We start from the raw sequence: 24,016 nt of genomic DNA on the forward strand, positions 1-24,016 counted from the left end.
ATAGGCTGAAGTCACCACTGAGGCTTCGCTTCTCCAGGCTAAAGAGTCCCATGTCTCTCAGCCTCTCCTCATAAGGCCTGCTCTCTTGACCTCTAGTCATGCATGTGGCTTTCTTCTGGACTCTCACAAGCTTCTCCACATCCTTTCTAAAGTGTGGAGCCCAGAATTGGATGCAGTACTTCAGCTGTAGCTTCACCAAGGCTGAGTAAAGCTGGAGGATGATCCTGGGTCTTGCTTGAGATGCAAGCCAGAGTTTTATTTGCTTTGCTGGCTGCGGCATTGCATTTGTGGCTCATATTCATCTTGTGGTCAATCATGACCTCCAAATCTCTTTCAGTCATGGTGCTAGTGAGAACTGCCAAGCCTATAAGTATGATGGAGCACCTTGTATTTCTCCTTGCTAAATGTCATCAGGTTTTGATCTGCTCACCTTGCGAGCCTGTCCAGGTCAGCCTAAATCATCAGCTTATCCTCTAGTGTGACTGCACTTCTCCATAATTTGGTGTCATCTGCGAACTTTACCAGTCTGCTTCTGATACCCAAATCCAGATCATTTATGAATATTGTTGCAGAGTGAAGAGAGAAAAGGGGTGGAAACCCCTTTCCCAGGGCAAGGACCATGGCAGGAGAACCCCACGGCCCCAGGAGAACAACCCCAAAAGCCCTGGGAAGAGAAAAGGCTTACTGGCTGCAGAAACAATGGCGGTGAGCTGGCAGCTGGGAGAGAAACTGCCCCTGTGCTTTGTTAGCTGCTTCTCTGTGTGGTTGGGGCTGGCACGAGATGGTGACATCAGCCGGCAGCGCCGGCTGGGAAATTTAAAAGCTGGCTGCCAGGGAGAAGACAGAGGGCACTAGCTGGGAGGTGGCTCAGAGCTCCCAGCCAGCACAGCCAGCACTGGCTCTGACCAGAGACCCAGAATGGAGTCCCAAAGAGGAGTCTGCTTGTTGATGGGGCAACGCCCAGCATTGGATCCAGAGTGGATGCCAAGGAAATAACTGTCAATGCACACACAGGATGTGTGAGTCAGGAGGGGAGAGTGTTACCTCCCTGTCTCTTTTCAGTTTGTTTGGATTCTGTTGTAAACTTTTGTTGCCCCTGAGGCCAGAGCACAGGCCCGTAGAGTACGTCCAGGGCTGAGGGATTAGGGGGCCCTCAGGGACCCTGGGAAGCAGCTCAGAAAGCCCACTGGCCTGACTGGGTCAGAAGGGACGCAGCTGCAGAGACAGAGAGTGACCCTCTGGGTCCATTAAGGACATGGCAGGCCAAAAATGAGTTTTTTGTCTCGGTGTTCCTGAATAAGGGTCAAGGTAAGTCTCTGAACGGGTTCTTAGATGGGCATCGGAGGGACACCAGCCCACCAACTGTCGACGCTGACTTGGTGCAGAGCCACTTGGATGAACTGGACGTGATTAAATTGGCAGGCCCGGATGAGCTTCATCCAAAGGTTCAAAAGGAATTGGCCGGTGTCATAGCAGAACCACTGGCACGGCTGTTTGAGTGCTCATGACGCTCGGGTCATGTCCTGGAGGACTGGAAAAGGCAATGTGGTCCCTATTTTCAAGAAGGGGAGGAAGGAGGATCCCAGTAATTATAGGCCAGTCCCACCTCCATCCTTGGAAAAGTCTTTGAAAAGATCATTAAGTATCATATTTGTGCGAGTCCAGTGGGAAAAATAATGCAGCAGGGCAACCAGCATGGATTCATAGCAGGCACATCACACCTGACTAATCTGGTTTCATTTTATGACCGGGTCACAAAACGCTTAGACATGGGAGTAGAGGTGGATGTCATTTTCTTGGATTTTAGGAAGGCCTTCAATACGGTATCTCATCCATTCTCATAAATAAATTAAGAGGCTGTGACATAGATGTTTACACGATCCGGTGAGTGGCAAACTGGCTTGGGGGTCACACCCAGAGACTGGTAGTAGATGGGTTAGTATTGACATGGAAGGATGTGGGTAGTGGGGTCCTTCAGGGCTTGGTCCTTTGACCTGTACTCTTCAATGTCTTCATCAGTGACTTGGATGTGGACGTGAAGTGTACTCTGTCCAAATTTGTGGATGATATTAAATTGTGGGGTGAAGTTAACACTCTGGAGGGTAGGGAACAATTGCAGGCAGACCCAGACAGGTTAGAAAAGTGGGCAGAACACAATAGGGTGCAGTACAACAAGGACAAATACAGAGTGCTGCACCTAGGGCGTAAAAATATCCAGCACACCTACTGGCTGGGAAATGACCCTTTCAGCAGCACAGAAGCAGAAAGAGATCTCGGAGTCATAATGGACTCCAAGATGAACATGAGTCATCAGTGTAACAAAATCATGAGCAAAGCTAACTGCACTTCATCATGCAGATGCATGACAAATAGAACCAAGCAAGTGATACTTCCCCTCTGTGCAGCATTGGTTAGACTGCAGTTGGAGTACTGTGGAGTTTTGGGTGCCATACTTCAAGAAGGATGTTGATAGACTCGAGAGGGTCCTGAGGAGGGCCATTCGTAGTTAGGGGCTTATAGGACAAGCCCAATGAGGAGAGACTGAGGGACCTGGACCTCTTCAGCCTCTGCAAGAGAAGGCTGAGAGGTGATCTTGTGGCCACCTACTTCATTAGGGGGACACAGCAAGGAACTGGAGATGCTCTGTTCACCAGAGCGCCTCTCGGGGCAACAAGGAACAATGGTAACAAACTGACAGACAGCAGATTCAGGCTAGACATCAGGAAAAACTTCTTCATGGTAAGGGTGGCCAAAACTTGGAATGGGCTTCCAAGGGAGGTGGTGCTCTTCCCTATCTTGGGGGTCTTTAAGAGAAGGTTGGATAGGCATCTGGCTGAGGTCATCTGACCCCAGCACTCTTTCCTGTCCAGGCAGTGGGTCACACTCGATCTGTTGAGGTCCCTTCTGACACCAGCATCTATGAATCCAGCTGAAGTGACTCACATCCAGTAGACAGCCTGCAACTAGAACTCGCAGGCAGGACAAAAATACATTGTAGGGCCAGATTGGGGTGATGTTGCAAAGGCTGGCATCTGAGAGATTCCAACCATCTACCACACAGTCTAGTCCATCAGGGTAGTGCATGGAAGGGTGTAGGGGAGGTGGAGTCCCAAGGCTATCCTCTGACAGCATCTCCAAGCAAGGCTCAACTAGAGGGGAATCTCCCGCACTAGAACAGAAGACCTAGACATGGCAGGTGAGTATTGGGGGCCTCCCTTGGGAAATGACGTATGGTCGACGTGTGTGCCTGAGGAAGATCCCAACTGAGGCAGGACCACTTGAGCCTGAGCTGCTCAGGAGTGCCTACTCAAGTCCAGATGGGCACAAATAGGCACAAATATATTAAAGAATACTGGTCTGAGTACTGAACCCCAGGGGATGCCAGTGGTCACCATGCACCATGTTGACTTGTTTCCATTGACTATCACTTTCTGGGTCCGATTATGGAGCCAGTTCCCCAACCATTGGACCGTAAAGTTGTCGAGGTTGTAGTTCCCCAATTTTGCTTGGTTGCCTGGGAAGTCTCCTTTTATACCCTTCTACACCTGGGCTGACTCAGCCCCCTTGCTAGGGCTTCTGTCAGGCCCAGGCAGCAATTGATGCAAGAAGTTGCATTGTGTGGAGAACTTTTTACAGCACTGTAGTCAGGTTTGTACTGGTATAAATAGTCCATACAGACAAGCCCTCAGTGAAGGGCCAGAAAGCTAGACACAGCACTAATGTATGATCCTGTGAAAAAAATGAAGTTAGCTTTTGGGGCATTATGGAGCTTGGAGCTGTGAGCAAATAAACTATTTTCTGTTTGAACCCTCCTATGTTCAGGGAAACAGGGTTTGTACATTGCTTTGTAAATAAGCAGGACTGTAACAAAGATAGCCTTCTGCATTATCAATTTCTCCTCTCCATGAAAGCAGACTTTAAAAGTTCCATAACTCATTGTTACCTCTTTTGACTTAAATGCTTGGCCAAAATTTAAGAAATGTTAAAAAAATTTAAAAATTCTAAATATGTCAATGAACATTTTAAAAACGGCCTAGAATCCCTTCATTAAAATATTTTATATGTATATCTTAATACTTTTTTGCTATTCCTCTTCCTTTGAGGGTGGAGAGACAGGTTGGGGGTTTACAAATTAGGAGTTTGCTGTTAGACAGGCATAACTGGGAGGTGATCAGCCATACCTTGTTGGTGTGCCTTTTAATTGTAAATGGACCTCTTTGCCAGGGATCTCTATGTAGATGATGTGGCCTTGCCTGCCTACAGTGAACCTTCCCTTCAAAATCTCTTGGGCAGATTTTCTGAGTCATGCAAGAGCTCTAGGATGGCAATTAGTCTCAAGAAGATTGTGGTCATATACCAAGCGATGGAAGAACCAATACCTGACATCCCTCTGGAGCAGGAGCGGGCAATTATTTTGGGCAGAGGGCCGCTTACTGAGTTTCGGCAAGCCATCGAGGGCCGCATGATGGGCAGCCGGGGCAGATTAAAATTAATTTTCAATTAATAATCAATTTTTTAGGGGCTTTGTGGGCCAGATAGAATGGCCTGGTGGGCCACATGCGGCCCGTGGGCCATGTTTTGTCCGCCCCTGCTCTGGAGGATAAATCTCTTACTGCTGCTAACAGTTTTTGCTACTTGGGTTCTATGATCAGTAGGAATCTTGACCCTCGGACTGAACTGACTAACAGAATTGGAAAAGCAGCTAAGAATTTTGGGCTATTACAGAAACGTGCATGGAATAACAGTAAACTATCAGCTAAGGTGAAGAGATGAATCTACAAGACTTGTGTGCTGTTATCCCTGCTTTACGGTTCAGAAACGTGGACTACATATGCTAGGCACATCAAGAGACTGAACAGCTTTCACATGAGATGTCTGTGTAAGATCGTGAAAATAAAGTGGGAAGACAAAATACCTAACACAGAGGCTCTGGAGTGCGCAGGACTGACACACTTAGAAAGAATGGGAGGAGACTGTATCCCCAGAAATATGTTGTACAGTGAGATTTGAGACAGCTCTAGAGAGTGAGGTTACCCTCTATGGTAGTACCACAATGTGTGCATAAACGATATGTTGTTCAACAGCAACGTAGAAAGCTGGGAGGAGGGAGGGAACATCTGGCACGGGGTGCAGCTCAACATAAATTTGCTTTGATCCGGAGGATGGAAGCAAAGTGGGAAAGAAGAAAGCAGTATGCTGTAAACTTGGACTCCAACTCAGACTATGCATGGATCAGTGAAACTTGTAACAAGGCTCTTGAGTTGGGTTTGTCAGCCACAAACAGATTCATCAGGCATCTGACTAGACCTCTTACATGTACGCTATGATCCAGAGGATCAGCTGTTGCCTACTAGGACCTCGTTACCACTTTCAGCTACTTCCTCCCCAAACCTGCTATATTTCTGTGCAACTCTGTGGTAGTTGCAACTAGCCAACCTGTTTTACAGTTTTTCAATCCAAAAGGAAGTTTTGGCGAGGGATTTTTGGGTGGAAGTCACTTATCACCTCTCCAGTTCAAGTTTGGTGACCTTCAAAGAATGTTTCAAGGAACATGTTTCACTTTTTTTGTAAGTATTAAATATGATTTTCAGCTTAATGGCTGGGTAGTGGTGTTTGCACTGGGGCCGACTTATTTAATGTCCTCTACTATATTTACTTTCTCTCTTCTGTGTGTGAGCTAAGCGAGTGTTGATCATGCAGTTTAGACAACGATTTCAAGAGACAGATTTGCTAATGAAGCCTGCCCTGATAAAGTACTGTTAACTGATGAGCCACAAAACACCTCTGTGCCACCCTCGGTCATACCTCTGGCAACCAACAAATCAACAACAATTTCTGCCTTCCATGCAGTAGATTAGTCCCAAGTAGAAATGAAACTTGTCTCACTAATACACTTACATAAGAGATTCCCTCTCTCCTACAGTTTCCAGCTTTTGTAGCATATGAAACGGTTGGCATCAGTTTCATAAGAACAGTGCAGCTTGAATGATACTCTAGTGAAGAACTTCATTCATATGACGTTGGGCAAGATCTTAAATGTGGTTGTTCTATAGAAGTACTACAGTAGTTTGGTGAGATTCTAAATTTATGTATGCATATTCTTTTCCCAAATGATGAAAATTATTATTTTTTCAACGTGTATGTGCAGAATATTAGGAATCCATTTAAAAAATAAAACATACACAATAAGTTACTTTTATATCTTGGCAAAAGAACGTTTTTCAAAAACAGCAACACCCCTCCCCTCCAATAGTTGTTTTTCCTTAGAATATGCTGCTTTAAGTCAAGGCTGCATACAAATCAGCAAATATTAAAATGCTAAGTTCCAACATGAACAAAAGCTCAACCTTGAACTGAAGCAAGATGATACTGAACTCCTAATGCTTTTTCATTTCTAAGCTATGCTTTGATAAAGGAGCTGCAGTTGCAAAGCACTTTCTAGCACACCTTTATATTTTGCAATATGCACTAGCACATATTTATGGCAAAGGGTAAATTCAAGAGACGTAGATCCACTGCCTTAGAATGCTCTGTATCCAGTGTCAAGCATCATCCTTGGCAAATCAGTTCTAGTATTACAAAGTTGTGTATGTTGCTTAGTGAGAGACATGGAAGGGCACTTTTTAGGGTAAGCGGGGTCTAGTGCATAGAGTGGAAAAACAGGTGCAATTCCCTGTCATTGGCTTTATTTGCTTTTATTGGCAATATACTTTCATAGGGAGTCTTACACCAGCTTCTGTTCCATTTGCTACTTATCTTTGTTCTGTTTGCTTCTCTCACAGGTCTGGGGAAGGGTACTATGATGCCCAGAACCTTATCTATGGCTATACCAGTCATGCAGTTGGTCCAATAAAAGATATTACCCGCAAGAATTCTTGCCTCTAGTATAATTTCCGGACCATCATGGCAACAACATCACTTCAACACCACTGTGTCACTGGTTGCCATTCTCACCTGTTGTTTTTGCTTTCTGGCTGGATCTCTGGTAATCTCTTCCACACAATCTCTTCAGATTTTAGCAACCCCCACATAGGGCTTGTTAGAGAAACTAGGACTGCACACTCCTGGGTTCCAGCCAGGGAGTGTAGAGGAAGGTATTAAAGCAACTCCTTCACTGCCCCCTGGATGTCACATTCTCTCCTTAGGATCTCATGCTCCTTTCTCCCATCAGCACAAGCAACCAGCCTACTTTCTGCTCCTAGACAGCGCTTCTCAGAAACTCCCCCTGCTTTGCTGAGAGCATGTCTGAGCCACTGTTTTTTTTACCTCCAGCTGCTGTCAGGCCAGCAACTAGTTCCAGCTGAGGAGGTTGGTGAATCTCCAAATTAACTCATGACCATTTGAATTAGCACTGGGTATAAACCTTATGACACAACTGTAAGTCCCAAGTAAAGTATATATAGGTTACCTAAAACTTCTCTATTCACACGACTTGTTGCAAAAAACAAAGAGCAGGAGAAAGAAAAGAACGCCTTCTCTCTATCACCAGGTCACTTTTGATATCCCATGTTGGTTGGTGTATGTAGCAGTCAATAAAGTCAGTAAAGTCATTGACTTGGAATATTGCTCCCAGAGTGATTTCCAAACACAATCACAGATATCCACATTGGCTGGTATGCTGGATACTCTTATTTGGCTATATCAAGGAGGGCAGAGGTCCATGAATCCACGGATGACAGAATGTCTCCTTTAGTTCATTAGCAGAACTAACTTAACAGTCAATATCTCCTCCCCAAAACTTATTTAGGAGAGCAGTGCTCAACCTTCTGGCCCTGCAGGCAGGATGAGTGGTGTGGGGCCAGTCCATGAGCTGGATGTGGTGTGTGGGGTCCACACACAAAGCTGTTCCACAGATGTGGTCCACCATGCCGGCCTGGCATGCATGCCTGCTCAACATAACATGCAGCCTGACTGCACATGCTGGATCTGATCACTTGCCAGATCAACCTCATAGGCCAGATCTGGCCGTGCACCAGCTCTTGCCACATGTTGGCCTGATCTCATGCACTAGATGTGGCTGTGTGCCAACCCAACCCTGTACACCAGATCTGACCACATCAGCCCAACCCTGCATGTCATCCCCACCATGAACTGGTGCGATTCTATGCAGGGACATAGAATCATAGAAAATTATGGTTGGAAATGACCACAGGAAGTCATCTAGTCTAACCCCCTGCTCAAAGTAGGACCATCTCCAACCAGATCACGCCAGCCAAGGCTTTGTGGAGCTGGGTCTTGAAAACCTCCAAGGATGGAGATTCTACCATCTCTCTGGGTAACCTGTTTCACTGCTTTACTACCCTCCTAGAAAGAAAATTCTTCCTAATATCTAACTTAAAATTACCTCGCAGCAACTTGAGACCATTGCTCCTTGTTCTGTCATCTGCCTCCACTGAGAACCGTCCAGCTCCATCCTCTTTTGAACCTCCCTTCAGGTAGTTGAAGACTGCTATTAAATCTCCTCTCAGTCTTCTCTTCTCCAGACTAAATAAGCCCAGTTCCCTCAGTCTTTCCTCAGAAGTCATGTCCTCCAGCCCCCTCACCATTTTAATTGCTATCCGCTGGACTCTCTCCAATTTGTCCACATCCTTTCTGTAGCAGGGGGCCCAAAGCTGAACATGGCTTCACTAATGTTGAACAGAGGGGAAGAATCTCTTCCCTTGACCTGATGGCAACACTCCTACCAATGCAACCCAGTATGCCATTAGCCTTCTTGGCAACAAGGGCACACTGCCCAAGGGCTCATATGCATCTTATTGCCCACTGTGACCCCCAGGTCCTTTTTTGCAGAGCTGCTGCCCAGCCAGTCAGCCCCCAGCCTGTACAGGTGCATGGGATTGTTCCATCCTAAGTGCAGGACTTTGCACTTGTCCTTGTTGAACCTCACGAAATTTCTTTTGGCTCAATCCTCCAATTTGTCTAGGTCACTCTGAATCCTAGCCCTACTCTCCAGTGCAGCTACTACTCCACCCAGCCTGGTGTAATCTGCAAACTCGCTAAGGGTGCACTCTATGCCATCTTCCGAGTTGTTGATGAAGACATTGAACCAAACTGGCCCCAGGATTGAACCCTGGGGCACTCCACTTGATACCAGCTGCCAACTAGACATTGAGCCATTGATTACTATGCCCCAGCCAGTTTTCTATCCACCTTAGTCCATTCATCCAGCCCGTACTTCCTTAGCTTGCCTGTGAGAATGTTGTGGGGCACGGTATCAGAAGCTGTGCTAAAATCAAGGTATATCACACCCACTGCCCTCCCCACATCTACTGAGCCAGTCATCTCATTATAGAAGGTAATCAGGTTGGTCGGGCATGACTTGCCCTATGTTGTTTCTAATCACTATAGGTGGAGAGAGAAAATATTATCGCCGGGGGGAGGTAAGTATATGGAGGGGAAGGAGGTGGCACATCAAGACCCCTATAATGAAGGAGGGAGTGGGGCATAGGTGGGGCAGCAGCTGGGGTGAATGGGGTGAATGGGGCTGGGGTGGGTCATGGGACGATTGGAGCCCCAGGCAGCTCATTCAGGGGCAAGAGGTGGCTCCTGCTGCTGTGTGCACCCTGCTGGAGGCCTACGGGGCACGCACCCCCTGGATTTGAGCACAGGGTGGAGGCAGGCTGCTGCTGTGGGCTGGGGCTCTGTGCCTTGCTGCCGCTGCCCCTGCCTTGGGAGCCACACGATGCCATGTGCCTGCTGCCCCCAGGCTGAACTGCATCCTCTGCCTGCCTGGCAGTGGCTGGCACAAGGCATTGCACAGCTCCCGCAGCAGTGGCAAAGGCAGTGGGGAGCAGAGCCCTAGCATCCAGTGGCAACCCACCTCCACCCTGCACACAAATCCAGGGGGCATGTACTCCTCCATATCTCCCCTGGGGTGTATGCAGTGGTGGGAGCCCTCCAGTGCCACTGGACGAGCTGCCTGAGGCTCCCATAGTCCCATGACCTGTCCCAGGGCCCAATTCACCCCAGGCCCTGCCCCACTCCTTCCCTCACTGTGGGGACCTTGATCTGCCCCCCTACTCCTTCCCCTTCACAGACTGAGACTTGCCTGTGGGGCAGGGCCGTGATCCACATGCTGGGCTGCTAGTTTCTGAGTCTGTGCTCACCGCTCCCCCTGCCTTCCCCCCACTGCAGCCAGCTGGGCACTCGGGCTGCCTTGTGGCCCTACCCGCTGCCCCACAATTGAGGGGGGCTAAGCCCTGTCAGCCCTGGCCTTCCGCTGCCTATGCTACTCACCTTTTTCTCCTCCAAGTGTTTAGAAAAGGGTTACTTGAGGAACTGCTCCATTTTTCCAGGGACTGAGGTGAGGCTGACTTGTCTGTACTTTCCTGGATCTTCCTTTTTCCCTTTCTTAAATACGGGGACTGTCTGCCCTTTTCCAATCATCCAGGACCTCTCCTAATCACCATGAGTTTTCAAAGATGATGGCCACTGGCTCTGCAATCACATCAGCCAACTCCCTCCGCACCCTTGGGTGCATCCCATCCAGCCCCATGGACTTGTGTATCTCCAGGTTTTCTAAATAGTCCCTAACCTGTTCTTTCACCTCCTCTCCAGACTGTGCCACCAGGTGCAGTAGTCTGGGAGCTGACCTTGCCTGTGATGACTGAGGCAAAAAAGGCATTGAGCACTTCACCTTCTCTGCATCCTCTGTCATTAGGTGCCTCCTCCATTCAGTAAGGGACCCACACTTTCCCTCCTCCTCCTCTTGCTGCTGACATACTTGGTAAAAATCATTTTTGTTACCCTTCACATCCCTTGCTAGCTGCAACTTGAATTGTGCTTTGGCCTTCCTGACTTCATCCCCGCATGCCCAAGCAATGCTCTTATACTCCTCCCTATTTATTTGTCCAACTTTCCACTTCTTATAAACTTCCTTTTTGCAATTTAGTTTACTGAAGAGCTCCCTGCTAAGCCAAGCTGGTCTTCTGCCATACTTGCTATACATAGTCTTCCTGCACATGGGGATGGTTTGTTCCTGCACTCTCAGTAAGACTTCCTCAAAGTACAGCCAGCTCTCCTGGACTCCGTTCCTCCTCAGTCTGGCTTCCCAGGGGATCCTGCCCATGAGTTCCCTGAACAAGTCGAAATCTGCTTTTCTGAAGTCTAGGGTCCTTGCTCTGCTGCTCTATCCTCCCTTTCCTCAGAAAAGCCATGACATGTGACTCATGGGTCCCGAAATTTGGCAACAGGGGAGCTGCAATTAATGCTGGCACTACTCCCTCATGGCCAAATTTTCTTTCTCATGTGGATGTCATGGCCTCGTGGGCTGGATCTGGCTTACAAGCTGGAGGTTGATAACCTTTGACTTAGAATATGAAGCAAATAGCTATCTTTCAGCTTCAGTATCACTGTATTTCTTTTGGTATTAATTTCTAAGATTCATTCAAATGATGGGATTCAGAGGCTAGTGATAGCATACTCTCAGATCACATATTGGTTGTTACTCCCAAACCCTTCCCTGGGAATTCATGCTTACCTTGTCTGAAACCCAAGCCAGTTGGTCTGCTGCCAAAAAGAGTTGTATGGAGGATAGAAATTCCCTTTTGCAAAGGATTTCAACGTTCGAAAATCTGTCTTTAAAAATAGAAACTTTCAAAATTATCTGAAAGTTCTTTAAATGTTTTGACAGAAACATTTCCTATTGATACATTCAGATGTTTCAAATTTGTCAACTTAAAATTGGATTATTACATACTATTGTGAAATTACATAGTATAACTATCAAAACAATATTTTTTATTCCAAAAACTATCAAAACAGGACATCGTGACACCGTTTGAATGTTTTCCCCATTTCTTCTTCAAAAACAAAATGTTGACAAAAATTTCACAAAGCATTTCATTTTCAACAGAACAGCCTTTGCTCATGGAACATGGTTTTGTCAAAGTTGTTTTTGATCAGCTCTAAGATCTACACACGGATTGAAATGCCTAACTATTATCCAACCAAGTTTGAAAAGGTGGGTTATGGGTTCTTAGATTATTATATTGTTCTCCCCATACCTGTGCTCCCATTCATGTTTTGATGGAGGTATACCAATATAGAGAGAGAGAATATGAAAGAAGTGCAAATCAAGCTGGTTATTCAGATACCTAACAGTGAAGCCCACAGTCTGAAATGTTGACTTCTGAAATCAGGACATGAATATGTTCAGATGCTCATGGTAAAAGTATATTTTAGCTGTGTTCCCCTAGGTGTTTCTTTTTAAATATCTTCTCTACAACATTAATGTCTATTCAATACAAACTATAAAACATGTTGTGCAACACGGCTGAACTAACATTGCTCTAACATTGCTGGGAGAGACATTCCACCCCCTTTATTTGAGTGGTTTCAATTTGTAGCTTTAACGTACGGGCTTTTTTTTGCACTAAATAATGTACAATATACATTTTTTTCTGTCAAGCACTCTGAAGCTTTCAAAGGGCACTCTATATTAATAAATAACATGCTGTCTTTGCCAGAGCTGTAGGACATTTCCCATAAGCTCTAAAGCTTGTTTGCCAGAGTTGCAACTCGTGACATGCCAGATCCTGCATACAAATGTTCTGCTTGGGATACGTTCAGGAGGAGCTTCTTCCAGCTGCTTTGTTTATTTGTTCTGCAGTTCCATGTAATAGCTTGAAGTTTTTGAAAACTCAGCTCAATCCAAAGCCTCAAATGCCCTGACAACACCAAATCCAGACAACACCAACACAGTGCCAAGCAAAAGGGCACATACAGACAAAAACAAATCAGCTTACATGATAGGTGTTCTTACTGCTAACATTGTGCTTGGAAACACGGAGGAGGTATCATTATCCTGGAAGTCAGCAGCGCTAGCACTGCAGACGTTTTCTTTCTTAGCTTGGATAACTGACAAAGTTCCAATGAAAATCACTGAGCGAAGACGGTGTCCCAACCAGGCAGGAAATCTGGCATTCAAACAGGAGGATGTGTTCCAGCTAGCTGAAGTGATGAAAAGATAGCGTGTGGGAGAAACCACGTTGCCTCAAATGAAGGCGGTTGGAATGCGAGGCTGTCCAATGTAAATCAAGGGCAATTCCTGGGACAGCCAGTGCATCTGTGTTCGCACACTGACGGAGCTTCAAATCAGATTTGAACAAGATACAGTCAAAATTAATTTCAGAGCCCTAGGCTTTAATAGGAAGACATATTTGGGCATCAACAAAGGAGCTCGTAAGCATTCAGAACTTAGATTTTATCAGGGAGCGGGAAATGGGGCATATTACGCAAGTTGTCTGCTTTCTGTTTAAGAGGTGCCCCGATAAAATTATTTTTAGGGACTCTGAATTCAAATGCAGAGTTCCTTGGGAAGAGGGGTTCTAGCATCTTAATGCCACAGCATACACAAGAGATGCTCTTCTCTACAAATATACACATAAGGACAAAATCAGATTCTGGAGTTGTGTCATATCTGTCTCAAATAAAAAAGGAACATATATTTTTAGTTATTTCCATCATTTTAAAGGCCATTTTGGAGTTTTGATATGCATTATTAAGTTGCTTGCTTTCTCGCATACATGTTTGTTTTACTAGTTGTCGTTTTGCAGTTTCTTATCTTCTGCTTCGTTCCTTGATTTTATACCAGTAGCATTGCTTATAAAGTCACAGTACCATAGGAAAGTAGATCTCGTGAGGTCATCCAGTCCTGCTCAAGACAAGATCATCCCTGACTAGACCATCCCAGCCAAGTGTCTAACCTACTCTTGAAAACTTCCAAGGATGGAAAAAACACACTTATTGTAGGTAGTCTGTTCCAACGCATGACTATCTTTATAAAGTTTCTCTTAATCTCCAACCCAAATTTCCCTTGCTGAAGCTTGAGGCCATTGCTCCTAGTCCTGTCCCCTCTGACCACAGAGAAAAGCCCATCTCCATCTTTCCTGTAGTCACCCTTCAGGTATTTGAAGACTGTTATCAAATCCCCTCCTCAGTCTTCTCTCCTCCAGACTAAATAACCTTAGTTCTTTCAGCCTTTCCTCTAAAGTCATGTTTCCCAGGCCTCTAATCATTTTTATTGCTCTGTGGTGGACTCTTTCCAGACTGTCCACATCCTTCTTGAAGTGTGAGGCCCAAAATTGGACACTACTCCAGATGAGGCCTCACCAGTGCTGAATACAGCAGAAAAATCACTTCCCTTGATTTACAGCTGACACTTATTTTAATACAACCCAGTATGCTGTTGACGGGTTGTTTTCTTTCTTTTTTTTTTGCACACACTATAGGCTCATATTCAGCTTAAGGTCTACTACAACTCCCAGGTCCTTCTCTGCAATGCTGCAGGCTAACCAGTCATTCCCTTGTCTGTATTTGTACTTTCTATTCATTCCATCCATGTAACGTTTGATATATTCAACTATGATCTTTTTTCAAACTTCACAATTGTATAAGTGCATAAATTGATGCAGAGTACTTTCATTCTGCTTTGAACATATACACCCACGATGATGGTAATGTATTGCATTTACCCTTTAAAAAAACTGTCTCTACTGTCTGTGACAGGAACCAAAACTCACATCCATTGAAACTGAGGCATTCTCTATCAGCCACAACAGGCACGTTTCCACATTACCAACCTTGTATTCTTTTTCTCTCTAGAATTGAAATTGTATTGATCTTTATGGATTAACATTTTTTTGGCTTTGAAGACTACAGTAACAGGACTGTGCCCCTGGTGGTCAAACAGTTCCTGCCCAGCTCTGCCACTAAGCTACTCCACCTTTGCTCTCACCTGCCACACCTTGGTATTCTTGATAGATTTAGAAAGGGAGCCTGCCCAAGGACCTTAGAGTGAGCCTTGGTTTATCTTCTGGCCAGTGGATCCCACTCGGATCCCACTGATCCCAATCTATCCCTATGCTAGGTGAGCCCTCCATACTTGCCCCTTAGGACACCAGATGCCTTATAGGCTATTCATGGCCTCCGACCTCCCCTACAGTCATCCCCATGCTTTGCAAGTACCAATCATTCATCAATGGGCACTCAGCCCCCAGACTCTGCTCTAGTCCATTCAGGACTCTTTGCCTTTTCTCAGTCTCTCCCTCTCCTGAGGCTCAGGCCTCTGTGTCTCTATCATCCACTGCCGTCCTTAGGGCTCAGGCTGCTATGTCTTCGCCCACTTCTGCTCCTCTGGGCTATGGGCCCCTGGCCCTAGTTCTCGCTCTTGGGCTATGGGCTTCTTGGCCCCGTTTATTCTCATCCCCTTTAGGTTACAGGCCCCGGCCTCAGTTGTCACCTCTTTCAGGCTGTGGTTCTGCTTCCTGGCCGATGGCAAGGTTCTTGCCCCTTGTGTACTGGGCTCCTTGGCCCTCTCTATTCTTGCCCCATTTAGGCTATGGTCCCTGGCCCTGGTCTTCCCCCCACTCAGGCTCTGGTTTTGCCCCTGATGAGCACTGTGCTCCAAACTCTCTCTCCTTTAGTCTCACTCTCCCTGACAGGAACCTCTTCTGTCTTGGGCCCTGGCCTCTGGCGTGATTCCCCAAAACAGCTGTGCGCCACTTGGGCACCACTGGGATCTCCTAACCTCCCCTATCAGACCCATCTGGCCCTCTGGTTATTACTATTACCAAAACATAAGCACACTGGCTACCACTGTGTGTGTGTGTGTGTGTGTGTCCTCATGTTGGTGAATGTGGGGTGTGGGGCAGGGCTCCACATGGTTCCTGGATGCAATGTGGGGCTCACGGGACTCTGGTTCTGTACCTCCATGTGTGGATCCCAGCTAGAGTGCCAGGAACCCTGCAATCTGGCCCAGCCTGATGGCATGGGACTCCTCACAGCTCTTGGCACTAGTGTGCCATTGGGCTGGGCTGGCTCCATGTGGGTCCTGGTGTTACATCTGGGAACTGCATGCTGCAGGGCTGGTCTGGCTGGCTCCATGGGTTCTGGCATTGCAGCCTGGAACCGCATGGTGCTTGGAAGGGACAGGCCGGGTCAGGCTGGCTCAGTGCCACACTGCTGGGAACTGTGTGGTGCCGGCATGTGCCCAGCCAGCTCCGTGCCACACCACATGGTCCTCCGTGCAATGCTGGGACTCCTGCTGCGTTCTGCAGTCCCAGTGTTGCAGCTGGGAACTCCGTGGTGTGGCATGGAGTTGGCGGCCTTGCTGGGCACCTCCTAGCAGTGCGTGGTTCCCAGCTGCAATGCTGGCACTGCAGAACACAGCAGGAGCCAGCCCAGCCCCTGTGGGTCCCAGCTGGCTCCTGCTGCCACCAGCCCTGGCCCTAGGGCCCTGCGGTCTTGCCCACTGCTTTCCACACCACACCTGCCACTGCTGCCTTTCTCCTGCCACTTCCCTTCCTTCCCCGCCTGCTACCACTGCTTTCCCCACCCCCCACCTGCCGTTTCTCCCCACCTGCCTGCTGCCCTAGCAGCACATGGTTCCCAGCTGCATGGCTAGGACCAAATGGCACAGCAGAAGCCAGCTAGAAACCACGGGGTATTGGTTGGGCCAGGCTGGTTCCTGCTTTGCCGGCAATCCTCCCGCATCCCTGCCTGTTCTCATCTGAGCTTCCACTCTTGGATGAAGGGAGGGTGGGGAACAGCCCAAAGGTCACCAGGCCTGAGGCCTCTGCTAGGCAGAAGATTCTAGGTAAGGGTTGGGGGTGGGGCAGGGCAGGGTGGGCCTTGCTGCTGCTCCTGGGTCTTGCTGCTGCTGGTGCCTTTTCATCTTTGACAGGCAGCCACAGGAAAATAATTTTCTAATTTTTTTTAGGGGCCCTGTGGGCCAAACAGAATGGCCTGGTGGGCTACATCTGGCCCATGGGCCATATTTTGCCTTCCCCTGCTTTAAGACCTGCCCCCTCTCTATCATACACAGGGATTGCTCTTCAGGACCTGCCATGTAGCTTCCAAGGGAGCTTACAATTACCATGACCACTGCTTCTTTGTCACCCGTCTAGGCTCTGCCTGATTGTTTTATGGCAGCAGAGCTACATCTGATCTAGGCACTTCAAGCCTTTGGCCTCTAATTGCCTGCCTTCTTGCAGCCAGCTGGCTCTGAGCAATGTTCCCTTGACTGGCTGCAGGTGTTCTCCATCTTAATGTGCAGCTCTCTGCCTAAGGAACAGTGCTCCTTGGCTGCTTATTCCTTTGCAGCTGACCTTTATTCCGCTGCCTGGTCTCTGTCTGCCACAAGTTTTCCCTTAAAGTAACAGGAGCATTAATATCCCTGTTACAACTACCAATTCCAATGCGGATGACTTACTTTTAGGAACTAGACTTGGGTCCAAATTCATTTTGCATAGGTAGAATAGCTTTAATATGTAGTAACTTGTTTGACAATGCTTCTAAGAGTAACCATGAATAAGGAATATCATGTCAATTACTCAGCTAAGTGAAGCATCATGATATACGCTGTCTGGCCTAGCATTTTCTCCTCTGCCTTTACCAAATCAGAAGTTTCACAATTATTTGTCATTACTTAGTGAGGTAATCTGCATAAGATAGCAGTGTATGCTGAAGCATGATTGTGGTCATGATACAAGGATGTAAACCAAGAGAAAGTAAAGTTCATTGGAGTTCTCATACCATACATACATATTTTGCATTAAGGTAGTCAACACTGTATTTCAGGTCCACAGAGGTTATACATCTAAAAGAAGATAAGACTACTGAGATGAATTAATATGCTCTTGAAAAAGAAAGATCCAACTGGGACATTAATAAATGGGGAACTAAAAAAATTACAGAAACCAAGCTGAATCAAGAGTGGCCCATAAAGCCCAGGGACATGGTTCATCTGATTTAAGGGTGAAATACAAATGTTATTAAAAAATTCTATCCTCTTTTCTTAAGAGCATTACCTACTTGCTACTAGTTTGCAGGTATCCAGGGCTGGCTCTAGGACCCCGGCACACGTTCATTTTATAGTGTGGTGGGAGCTCATCCCTGATCCTAACAATCGTGCCTCCCAGAATTCGTGTGATCTTGGCATCAGATCCCAATGATGTCACTGCTACTTGCCAGGGCAGGGAGAGCCTAAATTCCTGGGCTTCCCCTGCAGCAGCAAATTGAAAGCCCGGTACCCATAGCCCAATTGAACTGGAGTGGTCCCAGAGCAAACAATCAGTTGTCGGTCCCAACTCAGGATTGCACCAGTCTATTTTGAACAGTCCCAGGCCCATGGAGGAGCCAGTTTGAAACTCCCATATGGAGTTACACATCTTTTGTGGAATATTTTTGTGGCTGGTTTCCCATTTTGTCATGCCATTATGCATGTCTGAGTTATTATTTATGGTGTGATTAACAGGTTTATCACATCTTAATTGTAACAGCTGCCAGGGGCCTATGGATCCTTCAACTATAGCACTGAATCCTTTCAACTTTTGAGAGGACTGAAGATGTCTGAAGACCTTCTGGCAAAGGAGAGGTCACGGTGACACCCAGAGGTGTAAGAGAGCAGCCCTACATCTGGGACAGCACTCGCTGTCACTGTGCTAATGGTGGCAGTGGCTATTTTGTGTCCTTTTACAAAAAGTGTCCAGGGCTGCTGCCCTCTTCCCCCCCGCCATTCTGCTACTGGTGACACCTGTAATCCTTGCTCTAACCAGTGATAGTATAAGTGTTGGCAGTAATAACTGGATGGTGCCTAGCCAGAGACAATGGAACCTTCCTTACACAGAAAATGAATCCTTCTCCTGAGGCGCAGCTGTGCCTGCTGGCAAAAGGTATATGCAGAGTGTATGTCCCTATGCTAGTGGGAGTCAATCAAGGCCAATATTTACAAAGCACTACCATTTGCCTATGCACCAACTCCCACATACAGAGCTAGACTACAGTCTGTGTAGCTTAGAAGAGGAAGAGGTGTGAAAAGGGTTATGATAGCGCTGGAGTCAGTGCATTTGGTTGTATGCTGTTTAGGAAATGTTAGTGAAAGGAGTCAGAGTTAAAGATGACTTGACTTCTAGTTCTCTTGATTTAATCTCTTGATGTATCAATCACACATAAATAGTTACAACATTCTTCTCTATTTTATGCTGAACTTACAGTCATTCAAATCTTTGTATTTCCTCTGCTCTTCACAGAATTTAATTAATGTTCGTAACAAAATTCATAAACAAATCAAGATTAAGAAGGTACAAAGATATAAAAAAAATACAGAAGGCTAGTTAGACTAAAGATTTACTATAACTTTAAAAGCAAATTCAAGTTAAAACTGAACTCCACATTCTGCAACACTAAATGAACATTTCACTACATGGTTTCTTTTGACATGGCAAGAAACAATTGAAAAACCTTTGCTGTTACTAGAATGACATTTCTTAGAGAAAAATATTCTGTGGGTTACCAATTGTTGCCACGATTTGCAAAGATAAGGCCTGTAGTCTACATCAGCTTCACACTGATGTTTTAAGGAAAAGGAACTTTCTGCAGAGCTTGAAGATTTCTGCATAATTGTTTGTGTGGTTGCAAACACAGCTAAATGATGCTCTCTGACAAGCTTCTCAAGAAATTTAACACACTTTTTCATATTCAACTCCTGCATGTTATAACTCTCCCCACCATTGCTTCTGTCTATCCAATAAAAAGCAGATATACTATCTAAAATCAAAAGGCAGAGAGAAGGGCGAGTGCAAAACATATTTTCTAGAGAGTAAAGAGTGAGAAGCAACTGTGTGCTACTGTTGCAGTTAACAAGGAAAAGCCTTCCAAGGCACAGTTTTATGGTTTCTTCTGTGCTCTGGGGTAGTCTGTGTTCAAGAATGGTAACCAGACGAAGCACATCAAAATGGTAGTCTGTATCAATGAACATGACTTCTACTTCCAAACCTCCTCCTGATTTGGGAAGGATGCAACGAGTGATGAGGTGATAAAGCATCTCTGTTTTTCCACTTCCTTCGGGACCATGGAATTCAATGACATCTCCTGTTCAGAAACGGAAACAAGCACGTAAGATGGGACCTCTATTCCTTACAGACTGTTATCAATGTTTACTGAACTGTTTTTTTCAAAGGTGCGGGGCAGAACTTAGATACTTCACAGGGAATGGCAAGTGCTCACTGCTTCTGAAACTCAGGCAAAAGATTTTTTTGAGACCTTGTGACATACACTGACTAATTACAGTTAAACCATATTACTATATCATCATTACAACTCCTAAAAAGAAAATGTTTCCTTTTGGTCCAGGGATTTTTGAAGATTGCTGCTGTTCTGACAAGTGGAACGAACAGGAAATGTTTCTTCTCCCATTACTGTCCTGACCTGGCTTCTGAAAGAAGGGAACATGCATAGCAGATTTGATTGATCAATGATGATGCACGTTAATTTTAGTTAGCTACATTTGTATCTTGTTTTGTCATGCTGCTGATACACTATAAAGTTTCTAAGAAAAATATGAGTTATTTAAACCCCACATAGAGTTTTATGGCAGGTATTTCAACGTTGAAAGACAGCATCTAAAGTAAAATAACAACAATGGGTGATGCACGAAGGCTGGAAAAGAAACTTAGCATTTGAGAAACTGCTATTTATGAAAGGTTGGCAACTGGATGACATGGACTGGCAACACCTCTGTCATTATAGCTGGATGGGGCTTGGAAAGGAAGCTGCTACATAAAAGACTGGCTAGGGCTCTATGTATCATTATTTCCAATAAAAATACGAAAAAAAAGGTAAGAAAGAAAAAACATGTTGGAGGATAAAATCGTGTTTTAACACGTCTATTTTTGTAGCATAGACAAGTCTTTAGCACTTCAAGACAGCAACATGCTTCCTCAGCTCTGTAAGGCAGATAAACCTGACTGAGTGACAAATGTCAGCACATTCATTGAGTACTTGTTTTCTTAAACGGTGACTACAAAACTATTTTTTGGGGGAATGGAATCACAGACATCTTGAACTAGGCAGTTAAAAAAATCCCCACCTCAAATGACAGAAGACTTTGTAGAAAGACTATGATCTGCTAAGTAAATTCTGCTTTTCCCCTAAGTTGCAATAAACTACATATTATAGAATGCAAAAAGTGTTAAAAAACATTACCTAGAAAGTATAACCCACTATTAAGAAAGGGATGCTTCTGTCAGATATGCATCCAGGACACTTCAAAGACTTCCTACAAATTCACAACCTTGCACTACAGAAAAAATAAATCCTTTTCTTTTTATTTACTCCCTGTCTCTCTCTCTCTTTTTAGGAAGCTACTATTTTCCCATTAAGATGTATGTCGCCTGTGCAGCAGTTTAGGCAAAAGCAGGCACACATCAGGTGGATAATTAACTCCTTTTCCATGGCTGAAGGAGAACTGCAAAACTGTACCTGCAACAAGCTTCTGCATTTCCATGACCCAGGAAAGTGTAAATGGGCTAACAGCTTTCCACAGGAGAAAAGTAAGAGCAGAGAATTAATTGAAATTTTATTCCAACATGTTCATGCCTGTCTGAATTTACAGGGTTTTTCAAGTCATTACCCAACTTCCTGAGGATATTGTTGTTCATGAATGTCCAGAATGTCAAGGAGAAGTTAGAATGAGAAAAGAAAAGGGAAACTGAGGCTCTTGCTATATACACTGCAAGTGAAAAAGGCAATTTACACATGGAGAGACAATCCTGTGTCCTACAGCAGCACATGTAAACTCCAATTCGCTATAATGCAGACAATCTGAAACACAGCTTTCTCCGTTTTTGGTATTTCCAAATTTTTAAAAGAGGACTTTGGAGGTTGCTAAGGTTTACCTGTCTGCGAAGAATACTGGTCTCCCAAAATTTGCTACAGTGAAGGCAAGGTCTATTAATCTTATTAGATAAATCTGGACCTCTCTCCTCCTGTTCTGAGTTTGTAATCTTTAACTCAGTCACTTGGAGCCAGCTCCTATTCTGTTACACTACATACACTGTACCAGTGACAACACAGCTATCGCAGAACCATGTCAGAATACAAAAATGGCTTGAAGAAGCCCTAAATATGCTACATAGTATCATTTTCCCACCTCCACTCCCAAGTCTCTGGAAGTATTTCAGAAACACTGTGCAAAGCACTTTTTGAGAGAAGACAAACTACAGACTTTGGTGTCTGGCTTCTGCGCAAGCCTTCCACTGCCTTGAATGGAGATCATGAATGGATATAGCAATTAAACATTTTGGTTTTGCTTCATCTACCTTCATAATGGAATATGGCTTGTTCGAAAAGCACATAGTAACAAAACATGCTCATTTCGGAGAAGGAAGAGTTAGCTATGTCACAGTTCTCAGAGATGATTTTAATAAAAATTAAAGTTATTCAGTGAAATAAATGTTTGATTTTGTTAGTTCAGAAGATGTTTTTCTGAGGAATGCATGGGAGAGTATGTGCCTGCATATAAAATTACCCCGCCCATTCCTTGCCCCCTGCCAAAAGGCCCCACTGACTAGATAATGAATTCATACCAAAACACAAGGGACCCTTAGTGCCCAATATGCACTTCCTTGTGCAAAAAATGGGAAGTTATACGAAAAATCTAATTTTAAAGCTTCTCTTTGAGAGTTTCGCAGTTTTCATCTCAAGACAAGACACTTTTTTCTACATTGTTAGTTTAACGTGGAAAAAAGTTAACAGCATAGTGTTAAGAACAAGGAGAACCAGCATCTACCCACTCTGCCACAGACGCCACACCGGAGTCAAGAACTGAGCCAGAAATCAGAAAATGGAAGATCCTAGGCAGTAACCAAGCCAGGAGCCTAGATCCAGAAGTCATGGTCAAAAGAGCACCACAGACAAGAAATGAGAGAATCCAGGACACTGGGAACAGGAAGGGCAGGAGGTAGGTTCCAGATGGGACTGACTAGCTCATGAGGGTGCCTGGCGCTGTGCTGGCTAGTCTTCACGCCAGCTGGGGATATTTAACCCGTAACATAGGACTCCATATTAGAACTGGTGTGCCCAATATTTATTAATCATCTCAAAGCAGATGAATAACAACAGGGGAAAAACATACAGATGGCTTGGGAATGTTTGCTGACAACACAAAACTAATCAGGTTAATCAAGACTAAGGACTGTGAGGACTTAACAGAGTTAGTGGATGAGCAGCTTGGTGTCAGACGAAATTCAGTATTGGCACATTCAAAATAAAACACATGCATTATTCACATACAAACACACACCTACCCACCCATTTAGTTCAAATTAGCTGTAATCCTGTAGGACAGCCTAGTTATCAATGTATAGGAGTCAAAGAAAACATTTAAAAGTGCAACAGATGTAAAACATGACCTCTATGTGTGACATACAGACAGTAAAATTCCAGCATATAAGCATATGGTACATCCTCATCTGGAATATTATGTTCATTTCAATTATTCTGGCTCAAATGATAAGGCAGAATGAAAAGTCTTTACTTTGCCTGCATTCACTACACTAGCAAATGTGGGGAACATGATTCCATTACAGAGCAGCCCAGTTCAGCCAGTTTTAGTCGGGCCACTGCAGAAGTTGTCGGTGGTAGTACAACTTTCACACTGCCAGACACGTTATGGAAATGCTAAGTTAGTATTTTACAATGTTGGGGCAGAGGCTGTCACTTACAATCTGCTTTTTGGAAGTGAGGGGAAGGGGAGGAAATGTTTACTTCAAATTAATTTTGGGTGTCATACACAGCTGAAAAATCAAAGCTTTATACTGACACCCACACCTCAGCTTGATATGCCTAAGTGATAGTGGGAAACATGAATTGCAGCAGTGGAAGATTATTTTAAAGCTCCTGCCATTTTGGCATTCCTATTTAGTCTCCTTGGGAATACAGCATAGTGCTATCTAATATGTTGATGTGTCCTGAATGGCACATTTCCATCATGATTAGGAACAGCGGCAGGAATATCACAGAAGCTCCTACATTAGCTACTTCTACTTTATGTGCACTGATTATACATTATGAATACTTGGTTGCCTATAATGGAATCTATGTATAATTTATTAAAACACTAGTGTACATATTGCTATGTTTCAAATAGACTAATACAGGAAAATGTGTAATTAATTTAATAAAATAATAACATTGAGTAAAATGTTGTGCAAAGATATATTTATAAAGAACTTCA

At 45.0% G+C, this 24,016-nt stretch overlaps 1 protein-coding gene across 1 annotated transcript in view; it reads right to left on the reverse strand.

Annotated features, from left to right (window-relative positions):
* Positions 1 to 18,903: 18,903 nt before the first annotated feature.
* Positions 18,904 to 24,016, reverse strand: part of XRCC2 (X-ray repair cross complementing 2) — a 37,403-nt gene continuing 32,290 nt past the window's right edge. Inside the window, exon 3 of the mRNA XM_019508138.1 lies at positions 18,904 to 19,872. Coding sequence (XP_019363683.1) covers positions 19,157 to 19,872 — 716 coding nt within the window. The 3' untranslated portion in view covers positions 18,904 to 19,156. The remainder of the gene's footprint in view (positions 19,873 to 24,016) is intronic.

The sequence above is a fragment of the Gavialis gangeticus genome, unplaced genomic scaffold (genome assembly GCF_001723915.1).
Source record: "Gavialis gangeticus isolate Ggan-Ray unplaced genomic scaffold, GavGan_comp1, whole genome shotgun sequence".
NCBI classification, from domain to species: Eukaryota; Metazoa; Chordata; order Crocodylia; family Gavialidae; genus Gavialis; species Gavialis gangeticus.